This window comes from Mastigoproctus giganteus, chromosome 10 (genome assembly GCF_048544385.1).
Source record: "Mastigoproctus giganteus isolate SK-2022 chromosome 10, ASM4854438v1, whole genome shotgun sequence".
Classification (NCBI taxonomy): domain Eukaryota; kingdom Metazoa; phylum Arthropoda; class Arachnida; order Uropygi; family Thelyphonidae; genus Mastigoproctus; species Mastigoproctus giganteus.
The window spans coordinates 163,725,453-163,751,519 of record NC_143584.1 but is presented as its reverse complement, the minus strand read 5'-3'; the positions used below and the strand labels follow the sequence as shown (position 1 = coordinate 163,751,519).

The window sequence follows — 26,067 nt, the reverse complement described above, 5'->3', positions numbered from 1 at the left end:
GCAAGGGTAGCTCATGGTGTCTTGTCAATGATATACAGGAATTTTTCTAGCAGGGATGAAGGAGTGATTGTCCCCTTGTATAAGGCAATAGTCAAGCCACACCTTGAATATTGTATACAGATCTGGAGGCCTCATTTTAGGAAAGATGTAGAACTGCTGGAATGAGTACAGAGAAGGGCAACGAGATTGGTGAGTGGAACAAAGGGTTGGTGTTACCAAGAAAGGCTTCAGTTCTGTAAATTGCAGTTTCTGGAGACTAGGTGCCTGCGAGATGATCTAATTGAGCTGTATAAGGCATTGAATGGATTGAGCAAGCCCAATGCTAATGGGATTCTTCCTCTTGCTCAGATTACTCCCTTGAGGGGGCATAAATTCAAATTGAGGAAAGACAATTGTAGAATAGATGTGTGGAAATTCGCCTTTAGCCAGCAGATGGTTGATAGCTGGAACAACCTTCCATCTGTTAAAGTGGAGGTCATCAACTTAAATAAGTTCAGGGCAAAGTAGACAAACATTTGGAGTGAATGGATGGATATATGGGAAGGGTCTGTTTTTTTTTTTTGGCTGATGCTATATAAGCTTGCTTTCTTGCATCATATGCCATGCTAATGCTAATCTATCGGATTATATTAAGGGAGGCAGCAGAGGAAGTAAGCAAATCCTTAGTCATAATTATGAGAGCACCCTTGGATTTGGGCAAGGTCCATGCAGACTGGAGATGTGTGAATGTATCCACAATTCACAAAGGAGGATCAAAGGGTGACACGAGTAGTTACAGACGTGTCAGTTTAACTTCTGCTCCAAGGAAAATAATGGAGTCAATGGTAAAAGAAGTAATGCAACATTATCTAGACCAGTGGTCTCCAAAGTGGGGTGCGGGAGATGATCCATGGGATGATTTGGTAAGCAGAGCGAGCGATATAATCCTTCTATTTGCATAAACGTACCTATGTGAGGTGACTTTCTCTGCAATAACTATTATTAAACCCACGTTTAGAAATAAACTTAACTTGGAACCAGATCTTTGGGTAGCTGTGTCCCAAAATATGAAACCAAGATATAATGAAAAATATTCAAGTACATTGTTCCTAGTAGAAAATGCTGTTGATTTGATTTATACCAATTTGTACTTTAATTTCAATTTCGTTTTGTATTTTTGTATCAAATCAGATTGTGATTTTATATATGTGATTCTATTTTTAATTACTTATAAATAAAACAAATAGCATTACATTATATTTACTACACTTGTTACATTAATGATTTCAAATAATTTTGTTATTGAACTTCAATTTAATTTTGTTTTTTTTATTTTTTATTCGTGATCTTTTAAAATTATATATGACTTTATAAATGTGATTTTATATATAATGCCTTCCATGTAATTATATGACTTATAAATTTAAAAAAATATATTAAACATGTATTTAATTTTTTATTCCAAGGTGCACGCTAGTCCTTTTAAGTAAAACAAGGGTGCGCCCCAAAAAAGTTTGGAGACCACTGATCTAGACATGGCTGCAATTATAATTTAGACACAGCAAGGGTTTGTTAAGGGGAAATCTTGTCTTACCAATTTGATTGGATATTATGATGTTGTCACAAAGGAACTGGATGCAAAAAATTATTTTGATATCATACATGGATTTCAGGAAAGCTTTTGATACTACTGCACATAAAAGACTGCTGTACAAATTAGAGCTGTGTGACATTTAGGGCAAGTTGTTGCTATAGTTAAAGGTATGGTTGAGTGGGAGAAGATGGAGAGTGGTAATCAGTGGACACGAACCCTGGGGAATTCCACTAATAACTAATGTTATTAGCGGAGTCCCCCATGATTTGGTGTTGGTTATGTTATGTTATGTTATTTGGTTTTTAGGAGCATTAGCAACTAAGGCCATATTGCTCCGGGATATGCGGTGGTCATTCCTTGAACCCCGGCTCGAACCCCGGTCTAATCGAGAAGCGTGTGCTATACACTGCTGCTCCTTCCCACCTGGCTACGGAGGCGCCATTTGGTGTTGGACCCACTGTTGTTTTCTATATTTATCAATGACACTGATGAAGGCATATCAGGCTTAATGTCCAAGTTTGCAGATGATACAAAGGCTGAAAGGGTTATTAATGACAGTATGCTACTGCAAGAGGATCTAGAAAAGTTAGGCGGATGGGCTCTGAGAAATGGCAACTGAAGTTTAACATTGACACATGCAAAGTACTGCATATGGGTAGCAGTAACTCCAGAGTAATGTACAAACTGTGTGGTGTAACAATCAGGGTAGTGGAAAATGAAAAAGACCTGGGGGTATTTGTGCGGTCAGATATGAAGTTCTCTGAGCAATGAAGACAGGGTAGCAGGACAGCTCATGGGGTTTTGTCAATGACATACAGGAATTTTGCTAGCAGGGATAAGGAAGTGATTATCCTATTGTATAAGGCAATAGTCATGCCACATCTTGAGTACTGCATACAGGTCTGGGAGGTCTCATTTTAGGAAGGATGTAGAGCTGCTGGAACTCTACATCCTTCCTAAAATGATACTGCAATTACTAATATAAATTTTATTAAGTCTGAAAATGTATTTAAACTATACTGGACTCCATTAAGGATGCCTCTTTCATGAACATCTACTAATTCTTGAAGAAACTGGTTTACTGTCAAGTCAATTATCCAAAGCCCTGAAAAATAAAACCCATAGAAACTTTATTTGCCATTAAAAATAAGCAACCCATGTTTATAATTGGGGGGGGGGTACCATTTTACTTATTCACAACAAGTTTAATGTTGGTATATTCCAGCAGCTCTACATCCTTAGAGAAGGGCAAGGAGATTGGCAAAGGGAAAAATGGGGTGCTCTTACCAAGAAAGGCTTCAGTTCTGCAAATTGCAGTGTCAGGAGAGTATGCAGCTAGGAGGTGATCTGATTGAGGTGTTTAAGGCTTTGAATTGATTAAGCAAGCTCAATGCTGATGGAATTCTTCCTATTGCTCAGATTGCACGTGAGAGGGCACAAATTCAAACTGAAAAAGGACGGTTGCAGAATAGATGTGCGGGAGTTTGCCTTTAGCCAGCAGGTGGTTGATTGCTGGAACAAACTTCCATCTGATGCTGTGGAAGTTGATAGCTTAAATAAATTCAAGGAAGAACTAGACAAACTATTGGAAGGAATAAATTGGTGAAATGGGAAGTGTCATTATTATTATTATTTTTTTTTGGCTGATGCTGTATAAGCTTGCTTTCTTGCATCATTTGCCACTACTAATGCCAAAACATATTTTCAAAAATCAGCATGAAAATATATTTTGGGACATGCTAGTTTTAAGTTTGGCTGGAGTATACTTACAGTTTCCTGCATGGCAGTAGGCCAATAATATGAAAGATCACAATGCAGGTTTGACATGACAGGTTTACAATATATTCTTTCTAAACAATATCACATTTATGGCAATTCAAATCAGCTCTTGATTAATAAGAATACTGAAATATAAAAATATATTCAAGGATGACTTTCTGTGATTAAAAATGACAAATTCAACAAGAGTAAGTAATTTTTTACTTTACTTACAAATGAGAAATGTTAGGTATTCATACTTAAGGTTTCATAGTTTTTTTGGTAATTTGAAAGTACATTCTCATAAGCTATAAACCAAGATGGTGGAACAGGTTTTTTAGGAATGCTGGAGTCAGTTATACACTGAATAACCCATTCTGGGTGAAACAAATGACCTCTTCTTCTACGTGTAAAGACTGCATAACAAATCCATCCTCCACACACACAAAGAAAGGAAATAATAATTAGGATGCCAAATGTTTCAGTCCATGGAACTGCAATTACTAATATAAATTTTATTAAGTCTGAAAATGTATTTAAACTATACTGGACTCCATTAAGGATGCCTCTTTCATGAACATCTACTAATTCTTGAAGAAACTGGTTTACTGTCAAGTCAATTATCCAAAGCCCTGAAAAATAAAACCCATAGAAACTTTATTTGCCATTAAAAATAAGCAACCCATGTTTATAATTGGGGGGGGGGGGTACCATTTTACTTATTCACAACAAGTTTAATGTTGGACATAAAGAAATAAGCTGCCAATTCCTGGTTTTTAGACAAAGAAGAAAGAAAAGTAATAAGAGTTGATAATACACTTGATTCTCTGTCAGATAAAAATAATATTATTATAATATTATTAATGTAGGCATTTCATGTCCAATTTTTCACCAAGAAATAGCAATTATAAAGTTTAATATAATGTATCGATATATCTTCATTTTCATAATTTTCTGCATTTTCCTTTGTCACTATAGCATTTTAGCAAATTATATGTATGTTATAAATCTAGTAACCTATGGCACTCCTGCACTGGAGTGACGTTATTTAAACTTTTAACAAAAAGAATTGTTTGGAAGTTGCCTAATTATGTAGCTCACAACTGTTTTCACTCAATGTACATTCAGTTGCTAAATAAGACATGATCCTGAGAGAATAAATGCAAAGTTTTACAGCTAAAATTAAATTACTGGAAACAATAGAAAAGTCTTGTTTATCCTTGTGCTAAGTAAAATGAAAGTGAGGAGAAGGTGCATGCTGTTGCCTATCTTATATATATAATTTGTATTAATATAAAATTAAATTGAGTAAGTATAAATGGAAGTGAAAGTTATACAAGATGCCAGTAACTATAAGGGTGAGGAAAGTAGAAAAATAAGAGTAGTAGATTAGTGAAAGATGAAAGAATGTTAATATCCTAAAGGTTATGACGAATTAAGTAAATTATGGGCTGAATTGCCAAGCCAATATAAAGTGGGGGAACTGTAAAGTAAAATTAGTACAACAAAATATTAATAAAATGCAAATAAAAATGAAAAAAAAAATGGTAATAAAAATGAAAATAAAATGAAAATGGTATAGCTGTCATCAGATATGGGGGGACAATTTTAGTAAAAGGTCTAATATAGGTAATGCAAAAATGCTTGATCTGATGTCAGCAGAAATAAATATTGATACACGATCAGGTATTTCATCAGAGGACTACACCTGGCCATGTATCAGGAACTACATTTCTATACTTGTCCATAGTAGCGGAAGAAAAGTGAAAGGCCAAAAAGGAATGGAATGAAATGAAATTAGCACTTTTTACTACAGTATGGATAAGGTAGTCTCAATGCAGTGTAATATATTTAGGTAAAAATTAATTTAGGTAAAAATAAGTATTGAGTTGGGATAAAAAAAGGTTAATATCAATATTTTTAAAATAGTTAATATCATGTTTAACTTATGTTTTTTATATGTTTAAATATATTTTATTAAACATATTGATATTAACTATTTTAAACATATTGATATTAACCTTTTTTTATCCCAACTCAATACTTATTTTTACCTAAATATCATACCTAATTATCATCCAACTATTGTATATTTTCTAGTTCAACTACACAAAATTTCAGCAGAGGTTATGGCCCATCGGCCTATACAATCCAATAGGTTTCCCAATTTTATCAAATTTATGGGTAGGCCAACCCTCTTTCCACCTTAAATCACTGCATTCATATGCTTATCAAGAGCATGTAGAATAAGAACTATATTTATATGTTACTAATTATTTTTTTCAGCATCTCAGTTATTTATTTTTCAGGTTAATAATTTGTGTATTAAAATAATACTGAGAACCCCAACCTGCTGTAAGCATATACCCAAATAGCCTTGTGTGTGTGTGTGGAGGGGGATGAATTGACAACATGAAATGTGTTCCATGAATGAAATTACACATCAAATTTTCTAATGGTAAATATATTTTACAATATCTGCTCAGTGAAAAACCCAACCTGCTACCTGCATAATAAGTTCCATTTTCTAATATAATATTAATTTAATATAAGCTTCCTAATATAATATAAAACTCCTTTTTCATCAACACAGTACCTGAAAAAAATCCTTGGGGGGAATAACTAGGGATGGGAAATATATGCCCTTGTTTAAAAAATCATAAAAGGAATGAATTGTTAATGTGGGTGATCATTTTTGAAAATACCATTAATTCCATTTTTGGGTTATTATCTAACCCAAAATGTTAGAAAAATGTTAGATTTGATCGTGAATGATCAAAAATAGATTTCTGTCCTAATTTAATGGAATATATCATTGAAATACAGGACATTTTCTGACTTTTCTTCTACAATTTCAATTCTATTCTCAGTGTCCACCTCTGACTGTTATGCTCAATATAACAGTTAAAATGACAAATCACATTATTTTTTTATTTATTTATTAATTTTTTTTTTGTTAGTTGTTGATGCATCGGCTTCTGTGGCCATAATGCACCTCCCAAAGTTTTTGCATTTTACTCCGATCCAAGCCCGAGGCGGGATTTGAACCCACAACCTTTGGGTTGCCAGTCAGGCACTTTACCCAACTGGCTAGCCCGGTCGGCAAATCACATTATGGAAAGCATATGTGTGTGTTATGAAATTTTGTAGAATTCCAGAATGTGTTCAACTTTTGTGATGATGACTTCACATAGACCATTACTTTTACTTTGACAGATGCAAGAAAGTTAGTAAAGGGTGGAACACAAAGCCCCAGCTTTGCATTCCAGCCCCACACTTTACATATTGACAAAATTTTGGTGGACTGATAAGTGGCTTGTTATATAGGGTGTTAGCATTAGTAGAGGCATATGATGCAAGAAATCAAGCTTATGCAGCATCAGCCAAAAAAAAAAAAAAAAAACACCCTCCCATTTCACCCCTCCATTTGTTCCAAATGCTTGTCCAGCTCAGCCTTAAATTTATTTAAGCTATCAACTTCCACAACAAAAGATGGAAGTCTGTTCTACCCATCAACTACCTGCTGGCTAAAGGCAAATTTCTGCACATCTATTCTACAACTGTCTTTCTTCAATTTGAATCTGAGCCCCCTGAGATTCTTAATCTGAGCAAGAGGAAGAATCCCATCAGCATTCAGCTTGCTCAACCCATTCAAGGCTTTATACACCTCAATCAGATCACATCGCAGGTGCCTACTCTCCAAGCACTGCAATTTGCAGAACTTATGCCTTTCTTGGCAAGAGAACTCCTTTGTTCCCCTCACCAATCTTGTTGCCCTTCTTTGTACTTGTTCTAGCAACTCTACATTCTTCCTAAAATGAGGCCTCGAGACCTGTATACAGTACTCTAGGTGTGGCCTGACCATTGCCTTGTATAATGGGATAATCACCTCCCTGACCCTGCTAGCAAAATTCCTACATATCATTGACAAGAGTCCATGACCTGCCCTGGTAGCCCCTATGCACTGCTCACTGAACTTCATATTTGACTGCACAATTACACCCAGGTCTTTTTCACTTTCCACTTCCCTGAGTGTAGTACCACACAGTTAGTACGTTTCTCTTTGGTTATTGCTACCCATATGCAGTACTTTGCATTTGTCAATGTTAAACTTCAGTTGCCACTTTCAGCCCATTGGCCCAACTTATCTAGATCCAGTTGGAGTAGCATACTGTCTTTACTGTCATTAACAACCCTGTCAACTTTTGTATCATCTGCAAACTTGGACATTAAACCTGATATACCTTCATCAATATCATTGATAAATATACAAAACAACAATGGGCTCAACACCAACTCTGGGGAACTCCATTAATAACATCAGTCCATGAAGACCAGTGTCCATTGATTACCACTCTCTGTCATCTCCCACTCAACCATCCCTTTATCCATTGTAACAACTTACCCTTAATGCCATACCTCTCCAATTTATACAGCAGTCTTCCATGTACAACAGTATCAAAAGCTTTCCTGAAATCCAAATATATGATATCAAAACTATTTTTGGCATTCAATTCCTTGTTGACCACATCATAGTATCCAATCAAATTGGTCAGACAAGACCTTCCTTTAACAAACACATGCTGTGTCTTAACTATTACTGCAGACTTGTCTAGATGATCCTGCAATGCTTCTTTAACCAGTGATTCCATTATTTTTCCCAGAACACAAGTTAAACTAACAGGTCTATAGTTACCTGTGTCACCTTTAGAACCCCCTTTGTGAATTGGTCATACATTTGCACAACTCCAGTCCATGGGGACTCAGGGGATCTCAGTCCTCTGAGTGTTTCACAAGTACGTGCAAATAATTTAGGATGTATTCTAGGTTTCAAGGTTAGAAAAAAAAAACAAAAAACAGTGGTATAAACATGTATTGGATTTAAAATGATTGGAGAACAATTGATGAATGCTAAAAAAATAATTAATAAAATAAAAATAAATAAATAAGCACACATACCTGGGATGAATAATCATTTTAATAGATGTGTCTGTTTATTAATTTTTTCTTAGCATTTAAAACTCCATATCCATTTTGTAAAATTCAAACAGCCATAATTCCATAACATTCATAATCAGACATGTTTACACGACTCTTGCTTAATTTATGTTCAAGAATACATCTAGCACATCTTTTGTATGTACTTTGAAACACGTATTTACTTCAATAGTAGTAGTAGTGGTATGTGATGCAAGAAAGCAAGTGTATGAGCTTATGCAGCATCAGCCAAAAAAAAAAAAATCACACCATTCCCTCCAAATGCCTGTCCAGTTCCTCCTTAAATTTATTCAACCTATCAACTTCCACAACGACAGATGGAAGTTTGTTCTAGCAATTAACCACCCGTTGGTTAAAAGCAAATTTCCGCACATCTATTCTACATCTGTCTTTTCTTAATTTGAATTTATGCCCCCTTACGTTCGTAATCTGAACAAGTGACACTTGTTCAGATTACGAACTATCAGAATTCAGCGTGCTCAACCCATTCAAGGCCTTATACACCTCAATCAGATCACCGTGCAGGTGCCTAGTCTCCAGCCACTGCAATTTGCAGAACTTAAGCCTCTCTTGGTAAGAGGATCCCTTCATTCCCCTCACCAATCTTGTTGCCCTTCTCTGTACACATTCAAGCAAATCTACATCCTTCCTAAAATAAGACCTTCAGACCTGTACGAAGTACTCAAGGCGTGGCCTGACCATTGCCTTATACAGAGGGACAATCACCTCCTTTTCCCTACTAGCAAAATTCCTATATATCATTGACAAAACCCCATGACCTGCCCTGGCAGTCTGTCTGCATTGCTTAGAAAACTTCATATCTGACTGCACAATTACTCCCAGGTCTTTTTCATTTTCTACCACCTTAAGTGTAGTACCACACAGTTGGTACTTTTCTCTCGGGTTATTTCTGCCCATATGCAGTACTTTGCATTTGTCAAGGTTAAATTTCAGTTGCCACTTCTTAGCCCATCTGCCCAAATTATCTAGATCCTGTTGTTGTTTTGGTTTTTAGGAGCATTAGCAGCTTAGGCCATATTGCTCCGGGATATGCGGTGGTCATTCCCTGACCTTTCCGCATCATCCGTATTTGGTGGTGACGGGCTCAAACTCCGGTCTAATCAAGAAGCATGTGCTACGCACTGCTGCTCCTTCCCACCTGGAGGCGCCTATCTAGATCCTGTTGCAGTAGCACACTGCCATTACTGTCATTAACAACCCTGCCAACCTTTGTATCATTTGCAAACTTCGACATTAAGCCTGATATACCTTCATCAATATCATTGATAAATATAGAAAACAACAGTGGACCCAACACCGAACCCTGTGGGACTCCACTAATAACATTAGTCCACGAAGAGCAGCACCCATTGATTACCACCCTCTGTCTTCTCCCACTTAATCATCCTTTTATCCATTGTAGCAACATACCCTTAATACCATTCTGCTCCAATTTGTACAATAATCTTCCATGCGCAACAGTGTCAAAAGCTTTCCTGAAATCCAAACATATGTTATCAAAATTATTTTTTGCATCCAGTTCCTTTGTAACCACATCATAATAACCAATCAAATTTGTCAGACAAGACTTTCCCTTAACAAACCAATGCTGTGTCTGAATTATTGCTGCATTCTTGTCTAGATGATACTGCAATGCATCTTTAACCAGTGACTCCATTATTTTACCCAGAACAGAAGTTAAACTAACTGGTTTGTAATTACTCTTACTATTATATACTTGGATCTTAGAAAGGCTTTTGATACTGTTGCACATGGAAGACTGCTACACAAATTGGAGCAGTGTGACATTGGAGGCAAATTGCTGCTATGGATAAAGGGGTGGTTGAGGGGGAGAAGACAGAGAGTGGTAATCAATGGACACTGCTCATCGTGGACTGATGTTATTAGTGGAGTCCCTCAGGGCTCAGTGTTGGGTCCATTATTGTTTTCTGTATTTATAAATGATATTAATGATGGTATATCGGGCTTAATGTCCAAGTTTGCAGACGATACAAAGGTTGGCAGGGTTGTCAAGGACACTACTGACACTATGCTGCTGCAACAGGATCTGGAAAGGTTGAGCAGATGGGCTGAGAGGTGGCAAATGAAGTTTAACATTGACAAATGTAAAGTACTACACATGGGAAACAGCAACCCCAGAGCAACGTATCAACTCTGTGGCACAACACTGACAGTGGTAGAGAATGAAAGGGACTTGGGGGTGGTTGTGCAGGCAGATATGAAGTTCTCTGAGCAGTGCAGACGAGCTGCAAGAGTAGCTCATGGTGTCTTGTCAATGATATACAGGAATTTTTCTAGCAGGGACAGGGATGTGATTATTCCCTTGTATAAGGCATTGGTCAGGCCACACCTTGAGTACTGTATACAGGTCTGGAGGCCTCATATCAAGAAGGATGTAGAGCTGCTGGAACGAGTACAGAGAAGGGCAACAAGATTAGTGAATGGAACAAAGGGTTGCTCTTACGAAGAAAGGCTTAAGTTTTGCAAATTACAGAGCCTGGAGACTAGGCATCGCCGAGGTGATCTGATAGAGGTGTACAAGGCTTTGAATGGCTTGAGCATGCTCAATGCCGATGGGATTCTTCCTCTAGCTCAGAATAATCACCTGAGAGGGCATAAATTCAAATTGAGGAAGGACGGATGTCGGATAGATGTGCGGAAATTCGCCTTTAGCCAGCGGGCAGTTGGTTTGTGGAATAGACTTCCATCGCTTGTTGTGGAAGTTGATAGCCTAAACAAATTTAAGGCTCAGCTGGACAGGTATTTCGAACGAATTGAGGGGTGAAATGGGAGTAGTGGTTGTTTTTTTTTTTTTTTTTTGGCTGATGTTGAATAAGCTTGCTTTCTTGCATCATATGCCTCTACTAATGCTAATTACCCTGACTTCTTTCCCTTGGCACAAGCACATTACAAATATTGCTTCCACTGCATCTAAAAAACTTGGTTTTTTCTTTTGCTCTTGGTTATTTTTCTTCCAAACAGCTGTTCACTCTGTACAAATCGCAAATCCGCCCTACCACGGAATATTGTTCCCACAACTGGGGGTGGTGCGCCCAAAACTTCTCTCAGGCTTCTGGATTCCATTCAGAAGAGGGCAGTTAGGTTAATTAATGATTTCTCTTTAACAGAGTCTCTCCACTCTCTGTCTCATAGACGTACTGTTTCTGCTGCATGCCTTTTCTACAGATACTTCCATGGGCACTGTTCTTCTGAATTGGCTTCTATAATTCCCACTCTCTCTCTCTTTCAAAACAGTCCGAACATGTGCCGCCACCTGCCAACATCCATTTACTGTCCAACTTCAAACTCACAGAACCAACTTTTCAATTTCCTCATTTATTCATTCAACTGCCGTTTTCTGGAACAACTTTCCTTCATACGTATTTCCTGAAAATTACAGGCTACAGAAGTTCAAGTCTAATGTCAATAAATATCTTCTTTCATCTTCTCAACCTACAACCCAAGCACAGTACTAAGTACTATAGGTTCTAATACCTCTCATGTTTGGGGTTTTCATAAAAAAAAAAAAAATCTTTTATATAAAATGTTTTAAAAATTTTTGATTTTAATTTCATTTACTTACACATTTATAGGATGCATTCCTGGAAACAATATGACTTTATAACTAGATACATTTAAATTATTAATATGTATACATTACAAGTGAGATTTGATAGCATAATTTTTATTTTTTAGCACATTATTTTCGGTAATGGGGTTCTAGTGCATGAGTCAGCTCATTTATTTATTGTGCATTATGTCTGTACAAGTGTATTCATGGGGTGAGCTGAATATATTGCAGGCTGGAAAAAATCTGGAATATCTAACAAAACCCTAATCCCTCTGCTAACTACACCTTGATCAAAGAAGCCTTTCAGAATTTTTCCAGTCTCCAAAAGGATTCAAACCCAGACAACTGCTATGAGTGACAAAGGGAAAATTCGCTAAACTATTAGAGAAGACTAATAATGTGTTGTTTAAATGTTTGTTTATTATGTCGTGATCTATGGTTTGATTCCAACAATTATTTTATGCTGTTGTGAACTTCTGGCCTTTTGGTCAAGATAGGTTCTCTACTGTTCCTTAATATATAATACCTTTTACTCAGACACAGTGGTAATTACTTCCCAATATCAGTAGCTATTTAGAGTCTTTTGTTTTATCCATCTCATAAGATAGACAGAGACGCACTTGTACAGCCATAACAAACTGAATAAACTAGAACACTATGACCAAAAAACCTTCAAAGAAGCAACCATCAATAAGATGGTTGCTTGTTTGGCAATATCATTTTGGAGAAAACCAGATATGGTATCTGGATTTCTTCAAAATGATATTGCTGGTTTATATATAATACTTTCAAAAATTCTCTTAAATTGTAGTATAACTTAAAAAAAACTCTTACCAAATCGAGAGGCTGTAATTCCAGTCATGAGGAGTATTACAGATGTATAACATGTAATACTAGTTTCTGATGTCTCAGGGACTAAATAATCACTTGAACTTTTCAAAGTGTATAAATCTGAACCTATCACTTCTAAAGTTACATTATGAAAAGGGACAGGTGAAAAAATTTCTTTTAAGGAATCATTCAGTGGAGGAGACTGGACAGTATAGTTATGATGTTCTTTGAAGAAAGGGTTAAAAGGACTTCCTGGTGTCCAGACTGAAGTTACACAAAGAAAAAGACAGCTGGTTTGAAAAAAATATCCAAATAAACCAGTTCGTTCAAGTCCAATTTTAGAGTGCATACATGGGTAAACTAATGTTCCTAAGACTCCCATTAATCCACCAAGTGCATTAATACCACCAACAACATCTTCAGAAATGCCTTGCATATATATGTAACCTACAGAACATAAAAATATAGTAACATTACTAATCTAGAATATTCTATTTATTCTGAGCATTATTTTTCATTTTAATACTACACTGCTTAAATTAGTTGATTTATTTCATTTAGAGAACTATCAAAAGCAAGTAAAACTAACTAACACTCTTAGACTGTTGCACCAACAAGGGCTTTTACTAATGAATACTATACATGTATCACATTGCAATCATGATGGTTGCTATGGTAATAGGCCGGAGTGAATCATGTGTAGAAACTGTGACAAAGCACAATGATAGCTACAGCCTATACTTCACAGAGATTAGTATTAGCTGTGGCAAATGATTCATCAGTCAAAAAACAAACAAACAATTCCCATATCTCCTATCATTCCCTTTAATAGTTTGCCAAGTTCTTCCTTGAATTTTATTCAAACTACCCACATCTACAAAACCAGATATAAGTTTATTCCAACATTAAATTTTATATTTCTTCATCAATATCATTAATAGATGTTGAAAATAACAGCGAGCCCAGCTTTACACTAATAAGATTAGTCCAAGAAGGTTTTCTTTCACTCAACCATCCCTTTATCTGTAGAAATTACTTGCCCATTATGCCACAATGCAGTGTTTTATTTTGAATAGTATCAAAAACCACATGCATGCACGCTACCCAAAATTTTTCCAACTACCAAGGACAAGGCAACATGGATGATGGGCTGGTGTTCTGTTGCTATATGTCAATAATGTATATTTTTAGCAAACTGCACCTGTGCAGCTTACTTTAGCATTATTTTAGTTACTTCCAAGTGAGATAATGTTGAGTATCCTTCATGATTTTTGTGTTTTACTAGGACAATGGATTTGAAAGAATGAGTTTGTGTAAACTGTTATAAACTTAGAAAAGCAGCTTCTAAAACATAAAATAATAAGGATAGTGTCTGTAGAGGGCAAACACTGGGACAAATGCAAACTTTTGAGTAGTTTGTGATATTCAAAATGGGAATAACCTCTATTGAAGCCACAAAAAGTGATCAGAGCATCTTTCCATAACTAATTGAAATAAATACATTGTACAAACTAATGAGTTCATTTACCAAAAACAGGCATGCATCTCAATTCATCATTCATGACTTTGTAGAGCAGCTGGGACTCTCCTAAAGGGGCCTGACAACACATTTCCGCAGAAACTATGAACATACAATTGTAGTAAATCATTATGTGGATACTACTGTACCCTCCCACAAGGATACAGTGGTACAGAAATAAGGCCACTGCTCAGCTATAGTGGCCTTATTTCTGGCTAAGATATGGTCCTGGTTTCCCCCAAATGGCTTCTGCACTCTCCAGACATAGCTCAATGCGATTCATTTTCATTTCCAAAACTAAAATTTAAACTGAATTGGAGGAGATTAATGACATTCTGGAGATCCAACAAAAACTAATCAAGGACTGAACAAGTGGCTTCCGAACAGGCAGGCGACTGCAAATACCCAATTTCTTCAAATCCCTAAGCATGGTACAGGTTGAAATAGGTCAGTTCTACACTTGGGTGAATTCAGATGTTATTTTCTGCACACTGAATATCCTATTTTTTCATACAGTCCTCCTTGGAATATGACAGCTTTGCTCTTGAAGTATTGTTTTATTTCCACATTTATGTCTTTGAGATGTGGAAGAACCATTTGCTTTCCAGTCAGTAAAAAGCTTTGAGATGGATGCTTTTGAGAAACCAGTTATGTCTTTCATCATTTCTTGAATCCTAGCTCCTGCTAAATGTGCACTCATGGTAAGACCTTTTTCAAAGTCTGATAGATCATGCGCTTTCCCCATTCTGGTTTCAGATTACTGCAGTTAAACAGCCTGTGTAGTCTCAATGGGGAAAGCACATTTATTTGTATTTTTTCTGTCTGTGACTGTTTTAATACAAAAGTTCTTATTTTTTTTTTGGTCAGTCTGTGCACTGAGCTGGGTAAGCAAAATTTGCAGAAATTTATACCCAAATGTGAAATGCCTGGCAAGCCCTCATTGAAACTATGGACAATAATGACCCATGGGGATTAGTCCATGAACCCATAAGCAACAAATACAGATTAAGTGAAGTCTTTAACTCCATTGCTGAACCTGGTGGACAAGATTCCCTTTCCTGGATGGAGACCACAGAGAACCTCCTTTCTATTATTATTATTCAGGACACACCAAACACCAATTTGGAAAAAACAGGAGCCTCAGATGGGAAAATCAAGACTGCAATGAGTCTGCTACTGAAGAGCCACTCACTCAAGCTGAAACTGACGCTACTATAAAACTAAATGAACATAGCAAATGCCCTAGAACCAGTGGTGAGCAATAGTGGGCCCACGAGAGTCCATTGTTCTTTTTTTTGAAAATTTGCGAGCCCATTGTTGAGATGATTATTTTTTTTACAAATGAAATTCTGAATGCAATTATTGAGTATCCAGAGCCGAAATTACGGCGGGGCCCCATTCCCAGCATTTTAAAGGCGTAATTGATCGGTTATGTATTTTAAAATTGCTTCATTTTTGATTTAATTACAGTCGGACCTCTGTTTAACGAGCTTCTTTATAGCGAATTTTTTGGATTCCCCTTGGTGATTACATTTAAAATAGTTTCCGCTGAACGAAGAAAATTTCCATGTAACAAACGGACTAGGAGAGACAACTGTGTATGCATTGTTCTCACCTCTGGCCTTTAGGAAATTTAGATAATTAGAAAGTGCAAATTAAGAGATTACAGTTTCACAATGTAAGTGGTGTCTGTAAAACCTATGCAGTCACATACCGAGAAGTCACACTAGTCAATATACTTTCCATAGCCAGTTTGAGAATTAAGAAGATTCTTGACATGGATTATAGCTTCTGGTCAACCTGTGTTGTGGTTCCCCTTTACTCCGACAAATGGGCATATGTTTTTCGGAGAAGTGAGTGATCCATGCCTTCCAGTAAATTTCTCCTGTCTATGTTTACATGGTCACAGTAGCTGAATATCTGTGTGATTCCAACATTTTGCACTGTATTCAAAGAACTAATAACAGTTCAGTTCTATCTATTTCCTTTGCTATCACAGTTATATCTTTGAATATTTTCAACATCAGTACACTATAATCACTGCAACCTAGTGACAATCTTAATGTATCTGATAATCAGATAAAGGATATTGTTCTCTTTTGTTGCCTATCTAATATGATGGTGTAGAAAACAGACATTCAATAAATCCAAAAATGTTCTTAGCTACTGTATCAGTGACTGAACCACAAGTTCCAGTCAATACTGATAAAGTTAAAATCTCCATGAAAAGGAATTCTGATTTACTGGTCCACTCTATTTGTCTGTATAGATTTCATCACTCTCATCACAGTCATTTGGCCTATAACATACTCCTATCATTTTTGTTTTTCTAATGCTTTCACACCAAACTGACTCAACACTGCACTGATCATCCAGTTTGACTGGATGCACCGTCTTAGATTTAATATGCTTCTTAACTAAGATCATAACCCCATCCCCCCCTCCTGCCCTATCTGTTCTTTCAGGACTGAGCAACGTGAGTACGGGGTTAATGCATCCACTGGTTTTGCACTACCTCCAGTGGATGCAATAAAATACAGGAAACAGGTCTGGCTCCATATGCCGAGAATGGGCACTGGACAGCAGTTGTCCAAGTGATGGCTGATTCCTGGGCAAAGAGGCCTGACACTCAACACATACTACAGAACATTCACTAACACTACATATAAATTCATTAACCATAGAGAGTAGCAACGTAAAGGGGGGGGATTGTGCAACTAAGATATTATATAAACTTTACGAAGATGAAATGGTGGCAGATTTTGAAACTTTGTCGAGCCTTTCACTGTGTAGAAAATGTTCTAAAATATAATGGCATACAGGCAATAATTAAAAAAAAAAAAAAAACTGTATCACCAACCTTCAAAAAACTAGCATGAATTAAGGATGATTGCTAAAGAACTTGATGTGGAAACTATAAAGATCGGTTGTGTGTTCAGGCCACGATGAGCAGCTTGTAGCTTGCGGACGGCAATTGTGAGTTGAAGGAATTATCCCACTACGTGCAAACATTTTTAATCAGAAGTTAAATATTCTGGATTATTAAATCGACTTTTAAATTTGGAATTTCTTAACCATTTGGCACTAATGATCGACATCCTGCAGGAGCTTGATGCAATAAAATACAGGAAACAGTGGTAAAAGCATATAAATTAATTATTCGAACTATCAATGCTACTGCTAATTTGAAAAATTCTGAAGGAAATTATGAAGCTAAAATTGAGAGCATGTTGAAGTGGAAAGAATTTGAAGGAATCAAAATCAAAAGTAAAAAAATTACCTCGTGACAAGTTATCAAATGCACTGTTTTATCCTTAAAGGTTAAGTTATTAATACAACAGGGTGATATTAAATTAAATAAAGAAAATAACAATACCATTGAAAGAAATTTTAAACATATGCTACCTGAAATCATGGAATCTGAAAGAACTTTTGTCTCGGTGGCAAAATGGTGAAAACCGAATAAGAAATTTAAGTTTTCTGATAAAATATGAAATGAAAATTAATGATTTTAGAGATTTTGTCGAAGACAGTTTATCTTTAAAATCAAGTGAAATTACCTTTTCAATTAAGAAATCCAGAAAATATCTTTGAAACCATTGCGATTAGCAGTGCTGAAGGTGAGCAAGCTTTCAGCGTAATGAATAATATTGTGACAATTAAACACGTTGCAGATTATGATGACCATACATCTAAATGGAAAACCATTGCTTCAATTTGATCCGGATCGTTACGTCAAATCATTTCTCTGTATTCATTACTCAGCTATTGAACAAAGCAGAAGATCGACAACAAATAATAATAAAGAAGTAAATTCTATATGGCAATTTTTAGAATAAATTTTTCTTGAATATTTGAGAAATAATTTTTTTTCATGTAATCTGTGATTACATGAAAAAATGTGAATGATATTTTATTGATCATTCAGATTTTCATAAAATCTGGAAGACAAGATACAATGGATTTATGATAACTAAAGTAAGAGATGTATAATCGCAAGTGCAACGTATCTAAATATCTCTGTAAAATAGCACCGATTGATGTACCGATCTTGTAGTTGAAGCAGCATATGCAGCTGTTAGGGGAACCTAACAATGGAATGTAACGAAAATGCGAGACGAAAAAAGAAATTGTTGACAAATATTTGTATTGTTGCAATCATATTTACTGCAGTAGTAACTTCGGGAAGCATGATTGTGACGTCATACTATTCAAAAATACTAAAAAGTTAGAACTCCAGACATTGTTGTATCTAGTTATCATCATAAGGCGAGGAATGACGATCAGGTTTTTAAGTTTTTTTTTTTTAGATAGACCTAGGAACGTTTTACACATTCGCTTATATGCACGGTATAAGTGAACGTGCAAAAAATGGCAAAAAATAAGCTGCATCTGTCCACTTCCCTAAATCGGCCCGACTCGAGATATCATACCGGTCATGAAAAATGCATAACGCGCTCTAATCACACTACTAGTAGTGCGAGCATGGGAAGCGACTCTAGTGGGAGCCACAGATGATGTCACTTCCGTGACCGATCAAATTTACTCGTTAGAAAGTTGGAAAAATTGCGAGCCCATTGTTAAAATATTCACAGCTCACCACTGCTTAGAACAAACCTAATAGAAGATGAAGAATCAAGAGAATCTGGTAGATTATACCAAGCAATTTTCTACAACCTGTTTGATACATCCTAAAATTTTCTTAAAGGGTGCAGATAAAAGCTCCAACCAAACTGACATCTTACTGGCCTATCACCCTATTGCCAATCACAGGTAAAGTTCTGGAATGGTTTACTACCAGCAGATTCCCATTCATTTAACATATGTAGAACTTCCGATCTTTAAAGCAATATGGCTCTATTAAGGGCAGAGGTATGGAGGACACTATGGTCATCACGATGGAGGTCGGAAATAACACACAACACATACAAAAAAAAACCTTCTTTGGGATATTTACCAACTTCAATGGAGCCTTTGATTTTCTCTGGTTATAATCTTCAAGGATAAAATCAAAAACTAAGTTGGAAAGATCTCTAGAATCATCTGTAAGAACTGGGGGCTTAAGAGTCGAACACTCAAAATTGTGTTTTTCTGCTTATCATTTGCTATGACATGGGAGTGTGATACCACAGGTCAACAAGAGTTATGAAAACACACACACACACACACACACACACACACACACACACACACACACACACACACACACACACACACACACACACACACACACTGTGTGCGCACGTGCACATAATGTATGTATGCATATTGGCAAGCCAATTTTATAGGGAGCTACAAGCCTCCTTTACAAAATTAAAACATTATCATGTCAATAGGATACAAAATACAAACCTGAAACCAATTCCAGGCGATATAAGATATCTTTAAGTTTTTATTCACAAACTAGAAATTTTGCATGCTACAGTTAGTTAGTTTGTTATTTGGTTTTTAGGAGCATTAGCAACTAAGGCCATATTGCTCCGGGATATGCAGTGGTCATTCCCTGAATGACCTTTCCACATCCTCCGTATTTGGTGGTGATGGGCTCGAATCCCGGTCTAATCAAGAAGCGTGTGCTACACACTGCTGCTCCTTCCCACCTGGCACGCATGCTACAGTAAATGGCAACATATTTGTAAAACTCTAATCATGGTGGAATTCACCAACAAATTTCCATCCTCTTGGTTTTGTGGTTGATGAACAGCTTCTGTATGAGCTGTAACTTGTATGGTTTCACACACCCATAGACAGCAACATAAAAGTTACACACTGCTGATCCTGACATATTAAGTTCACAACTAGCACACTGTACAGGTTATTATTATTATTAGCCATATGGTGTAAGGAAGCCTGAGGCTTATACTGCACCAGCCAAAAAAAAGAGAGAGAGAGAGAGAGAGAGAGAGAGTCAGAAGTAAAAGGGAATCACCAAGAAAGAGAAGAATGATGATATCCAGCTCAGGACCCTGGGTGGGCCAAGCCCATACTCACCAGATGTGAAGCCCTGGATATGTTTATCTTGGGCTTTGTGTAAAACTTCCTCAAAGCAATTCCACTGAATTCTCATCTGGGATGAATGCACTATTGCAGAGCTGTAGGTCTACTTGGTGGCTTCTTTTTAAACTATGTTCAAAATTTAAATGGAACAGCAACTGCAGACTGCAGCTTGTTGAACCAACAAATTCTGCCTGGGTCCACAACATGCATGCATGTTGTGGACCCAGGCAGAATTTGTCGGTGGTTTAAGTAGACACTGGGAAGACCTGAACAATGAAGTGGCAAGATATATCCACAATATGTTATCACTTACTTGAACAAAAAAATTATACAACGTTTCAGCACAACTTTTAACACTAATGTAAGTAACAACTTACCAATACTTATGTTATCATAGCTTAATACTGTCACATAAAGTAATGCAAGTCCAAGTCCTGCAGGAAATATTTCATGTCTGAAATATGATTTCCAACCAGTTATGCTTTTGGCAATTCTTTGTTGTATATGAGAATGGTATCCTCTTTTCAGATTCCTACTATGTGTTTTATGGTTTGGTGCTAGTTCTTCAGCTGTTAAAAAACACATCGGTATAAATAATTAAATTACAAATTTAATAACCAACATTGTAATAATCAAGTAATGTATTTACATATATATTTTTTAATTTTGTTTGCTTTCAGAATTCTCAACTTTTGTTAACTGTCTGATTACAAAACTCAATGACGAACACAAAAAGGAATTTTCACAGGTGTTAAACTGGTAAAATTTAGAAAAAAAACTATTAAAGGGATGATCACACAAATTTTATTCCCTCATTATCCTTTTTACTTTCAATCTGCATCGTTACTTGTGTTAAATTTAGAGAAGAACAACCATAAAAAAAAATCAGCTCTCTCAGTGATTGTATACTGCATACAACAACACAGCTAACTGCACAACTTTTTTTGGCATGACCAACTTTAGAGTAAACTTTTTAAATTAAAAAAATTATAATAACAATGAACAAATAATCTTCTTTATTTGAAATAGTGTTTTCAATATTTTGTTATTTTTAGAAAGATGTATTGAATGGTGTAACGTGCAAACAACATGCATGCTTACATTTTTGATCCTAGAAAGACAAAACTTTAAAGACTTTTCATCCAAAAAAGAGGTCTATCATTGTATTTCTTGCCTTTTTTCCAATAAAACTGAATGATGAACTTTGTACACAACACCTGCCGGTATGATTTTTTTTTAAAATACACAGTTGATCAAGATTCATACACAACTGTTAGGATTATGCTACTTTTTTTCTATCAAAATATATGGTGAGATATAAAATTTTATTTTTACCTTAAAAGGTAAACTGAGAATGAACAGAAAATTTTTATTCTTTATAGTCTCAATAGATGGCAGAACACTGAATCATGGAGAAAATCAGTTTGCACACAAAAATAGCTCCAATTAATCTCTCCCTAAAAGTAGCTCTTAATCAGAAAAGATTTCTGGAAAGGTCTCTTTATCTAAGCTTTAAAAAGTATAATTATTATCAAATTTTAATTTCTTAAGAGAAATTATGATAATCATGACAATAAGAATAGCATAAATTTAAAATATTTTTATGTTGTTATAGTTATTATTTATAATAATAATAGCAGTAATAAAAATGCTACCTTTTTTAACATTTCCTTCTTCTTTGGAAGGCTTAAGGGATAATGCTGGAACAGATGTATATATTTCTTGAAGTAGCCACAACTCTACTGTGCAAGAAACTGCATTCCAGACTGCCAGAACAATTCCGGTATTCACTAAGGAAACAGATATAATTTGGCCTACAACTAAGGGAACAAGCATTGTGGACAGCAAATTGATACTTCTTAGTGTTGCATTTGTTTCTGTAAGGAAAGCAAACTTACTCATAATTATGTAAAATTTTAATAGAAATAAAATTAACCTATTTATGATTATTATTTATTATTATGAATTGTTTTATTATTATCACCTGTTTCAATAATTTCATAAATTATTATAAAAGTAGGATAGCCTCATTTATGTATGTAGCAATGAGCAAATTAGGCTTGGTGCATTGATATCATATTGTGGAGGTTCTTTGCCATGAGTTACCTTGATATTGTACTACACTATATAAAAAGCTTTGCTCCAATGGAGAGGTACATTAATATTTATTTAAAGTAAATGTCACTACCAAAGTTTTTATCAAAATTTTGTCGGTGGTTTAAGTAGGCACTGGGAAGACCTGAACAATGAAGTGGCAAGATATATCCACAATATGTAAGACAGTAGCTTAAAAACACAAGTAAATTTAGGCCATAAGGTCTCGTGCTACTAGAGGTATAAAACCTACTTGTACAATATTTTATAGCTCTCAGCGCACAAGGCTTTATTCTCTGAATTTACTCTGAATTCTCTGAATTAACAATCATTTTGGTATATTAATATAAGATATATTTATTATATCACACAAAGAAAAATGTCTGCCAAGCAATAGTTATATACAATGTTTGAGGATTCCATAATCTACTTAAGTGATGTTTTCCAACCTATGATCTATAGATCCCTTCTGGCCATGGGTGTTTTGTGAGTGGTGGTAGGAATTTTCACAAAGAAAAGTGATTTTATTTTGGAATAAGAGGTGGAATCTATAAAGTTGAAGTGAATTGTAACTGGAGGAGAAGTGGTAAACTAGGATCTGTGATAGTTCTTTTTAAAAGTTGAGTTGTAAAACTTCATATTTCAGTATATGTATAAATTAATCTAATGAACAAAATCTAAACAAAATTTGTTGGGTTTCTTAGGCAATTTGAATTTATAAGTGGTTCTTATTAAAAAAAAAAAAAAAAAATTTGATAACACACTTAATAACTAAGGTGGAGTTTCCCAACTACCAATAACACCATTTTTGTCCCAGTTCATAGGTGGCTGGAAAGTCTAAAAAGAGTAAGAACCACTATACAGTATAGGACCATTTATATGGAATCCCTATATCTGGAATGGTCTAAATTCTAGCAATCTTTTCTGTTTCGGCTAGCATAGCCAACATAATCTAACCTAGCATGTGACTGACTGACTGCAATCTGAGCCTGCATGCTACATTTGCATTTTAGTTTAGCAAACTCTGAGGGGTGCCTTAGAGTTCACTACCATTGTTGTTTTCAATATTTATTAATGATATTGATGAAGACATATCAGCTGAATGTTGTCTATGTTTGTAGATAATAAAAAAAAGTTGCCAGTGTGGTCAATAACAGTAATCAGGGTATGCTATTGCAACGAGATTCAGAAAAATTAGATAGATGGTTTGAGAAGTGACAATGAAGTTTAACATTGACAAATGCAAGGTATTGCATATGGGCAGCAGTAATCCCAGAACATACTAACTGTGTGGTACTACACTCAAGGTAACAGAGAATGAAAAAGACCTGGGGTAATTGTGCAGTCAGATATGGAGTTCTATATGGGAAGTGCAGATGGGCTGCTAGGACAGTTCACAGGTTTTTATCAATGATATACATGAAATTTGCAAGCAGGGATAAGGAGATAATTATTCTGCCATATAAGGCAATGGTCAGGCCACATCTTGAATACTACATACGGGTCTGGAAACCTTGTTTTAGAAAGTATATGGATCTGTTGGAGCAGGTTCAGAGAAAAGCAACAAAATTAGTGTGGGGGAATGGAAATATGATCTCACAAAAAAAAGACTTCAGTTTTGCAAATTGCAGCATATTGAAACTAGGCACCTGTGAGGAGATCTGATTGAATTGTTTAAAACCTTGAATGTATTGAGTAATGATGGCATTATTACTCTTACTCAGACAACACATATAAAGGGGAGATTAAATTAAATTAAGGAAGAATGGCTACAGGACAGATGAGCAGAAATTTGTTTTCAGCCAGAAGGTAGTTGATTGTTGGAACAATCTTCCATCTGGTGTTGTGAAGTGAATAGTATGAATAAATTCAAGGAAGAATTATACAAAGCATTAGGGGGAATGGTCAAGTATTGTGAGAGGTTTTCCCTTTTCCCCCCCTTTTTTGGTTGATGCTGTATACATTTGCTTTCTTACATCATTTACCACTAATAATACTAAATAATACTTATCTTGGAAAAGTAAGCACCTCACCTGCTAGTTTTTCACTGTCTCCTGCACATATTATAACAATCCAATCTTTGTCCATACAAATTGCATTAGCTGTACTTGCTAATGAAGCGATTACTGCTGTAATAATTACCAAGATCTGGAACAGGACCTCCAAGCTTCCATCCCATACTGAAGAGATTTCTTCTTGAAAAGAGAGAACAAGGCAGAGTATCACCGCAGATAAAAGAACCATAACATTTTGGATAATTACTGATGTCCGGGCAGCTATAATATAAGAGAATTAAATTAATATGAAAAAATCATTCTAGGAATCGGTTAAGCAAAATTTTACTGTTTTAACAATCAACATTCAGAGATCGTACACACCATTAAAACTGTTCTTGAATATTATTATTAGCCATATGGTGCAAGGATGGCTGAGGCTTATGCCACACAAGCCAAAAAAAAAAAAAAAAACCCGAGTTACCCTGAGAGAGAGAGATGTTATTTTGTTGTTATTTGGTTTTTAGGAGCATTAGCAACTAAGGCCATATTGCTCCGGTGCGGTGGTCATTCCCTGACCTTTCCGCATGCTCCGTATTTGGTGGTGACGGGCTCGAACCCCGGTCTAATCAAGAAGCATATGCTACGCACTGCTGCTCCTTCCCACCTGGCTACGGAGGCGCCTAGAGAGAGAGAGAGAGAGAGAGAGAGAGAAGGGAATCACCAAGAAAGAGAAGAATGATGATTCTGAATGATGAAAAGAGAAGAACCATACTCATCAGATGCGAGTCCCTGGGGATAATACGAGTATATTTGTTCACAATTTTATCCTTCAGTTTTGCATCAAGAAAGGCATATCATATATTATTAATATGCGTCTCAATGAGGACTGAGTTTATATTAATCAGAATCATGTAAATTTTTAATTATGAATTTATATAAGCTGTTTTTGTCGCCAAGCTGTATGCAATTTAGCAGTTTCACTATCAACAAATAATTTAGCAATGAACAGTGTAGTGGTGTAGTGCATAAATGACTTTTTAATAACTACTGTTTTTTGGCACATGTAATCAAATCCAACTCTGGATATTAAGATTTCCCCCCCCCCCCATTTTTTTAAAAATATTTCACAAAAAAAAATTGATAACTGATAGATATAAACGAGAAATCTTATCACTGAGAATAGAGTTTATATATTAGAGATTAAGTAAAGATTACAAATTAAGTTTATAGATTAAGTAAATGCCAAATCAATACACTGTGTTCACTGCCACCTAATGAGATAACATAAAAGTTAAAGTCCTCATTATGAGATATTTTGATTAACCTGCCCATTCTATATATCTGTTTTCCCATTTTTGTTTTCCCAGTGCTATATGTTATTGTTATTTGGTTTTTAGGAGCATTAGCAACTAAGGCCATATTGCTCCGGGGATATGCGGTGGTCATTCCCTGACCTTTCCATATCCTCCATATTTGGTAGTCACGGGCTCGAACCCCGGTCTAATCAAGAAGTGTGCTACACACTGCTGCTCCTGCCAACCTGGCTACGGAGGCACCCCGTTTTCCCAGTGCTCTCAATAACTTGGATCATATATAGACCCTTATAAAGATATATTAATCATAATTTCAGTTTCTGTCACTCTGTAATGGGAAAGCATAACAAATTTTGCATGTGAAAAACAAAGCAAAATTTATTAAAAAAAAAAAA

At 35.8% G+C, this 26,067-nt stretch overlaps 1 protein-coding gene across 1 annotated transcript in view; it reads right to left on the bottom strand.

Annotated features, from left to right (window-relative positions):
- Nucleotides 1-26,067, bottom strand: part of LOC150079444 (ferroportin-like) — a 53,432-nt gene that overhangs the window by 7,283 nt on the left and 20,082 nt on the right. Inside the window, exons 2-6 of the mRNA XM_090383074.1 lie at nucleotides 24,396-24,638; nucleotides 21,924-22,145; nucleotides 20,646-20,837; nucleotides 12,756-13,199; nucleotides 3,836-3,963 (exon numbers count right to left, since the gene is read on the bottom strand). Of these exons, the coding sequence (XP_090239200.1) occupies nucleotides 3,836-3,963; nucleotides 12,756-13,199; nucleotides 20,646-20,837; nucleotides 21,924-22,145; nucleotides 24,396-24,638 (1,229 nt within the window). The remainder of the gene's footprint in view (nucleotides 1-3,835; nucleotides 3,964-12,755; nucleotides 13,200-20,645; nucleotides 20,838-21,923; nucleotides 22,146-24,395; nucleotides 24,639-26,067) is intronic.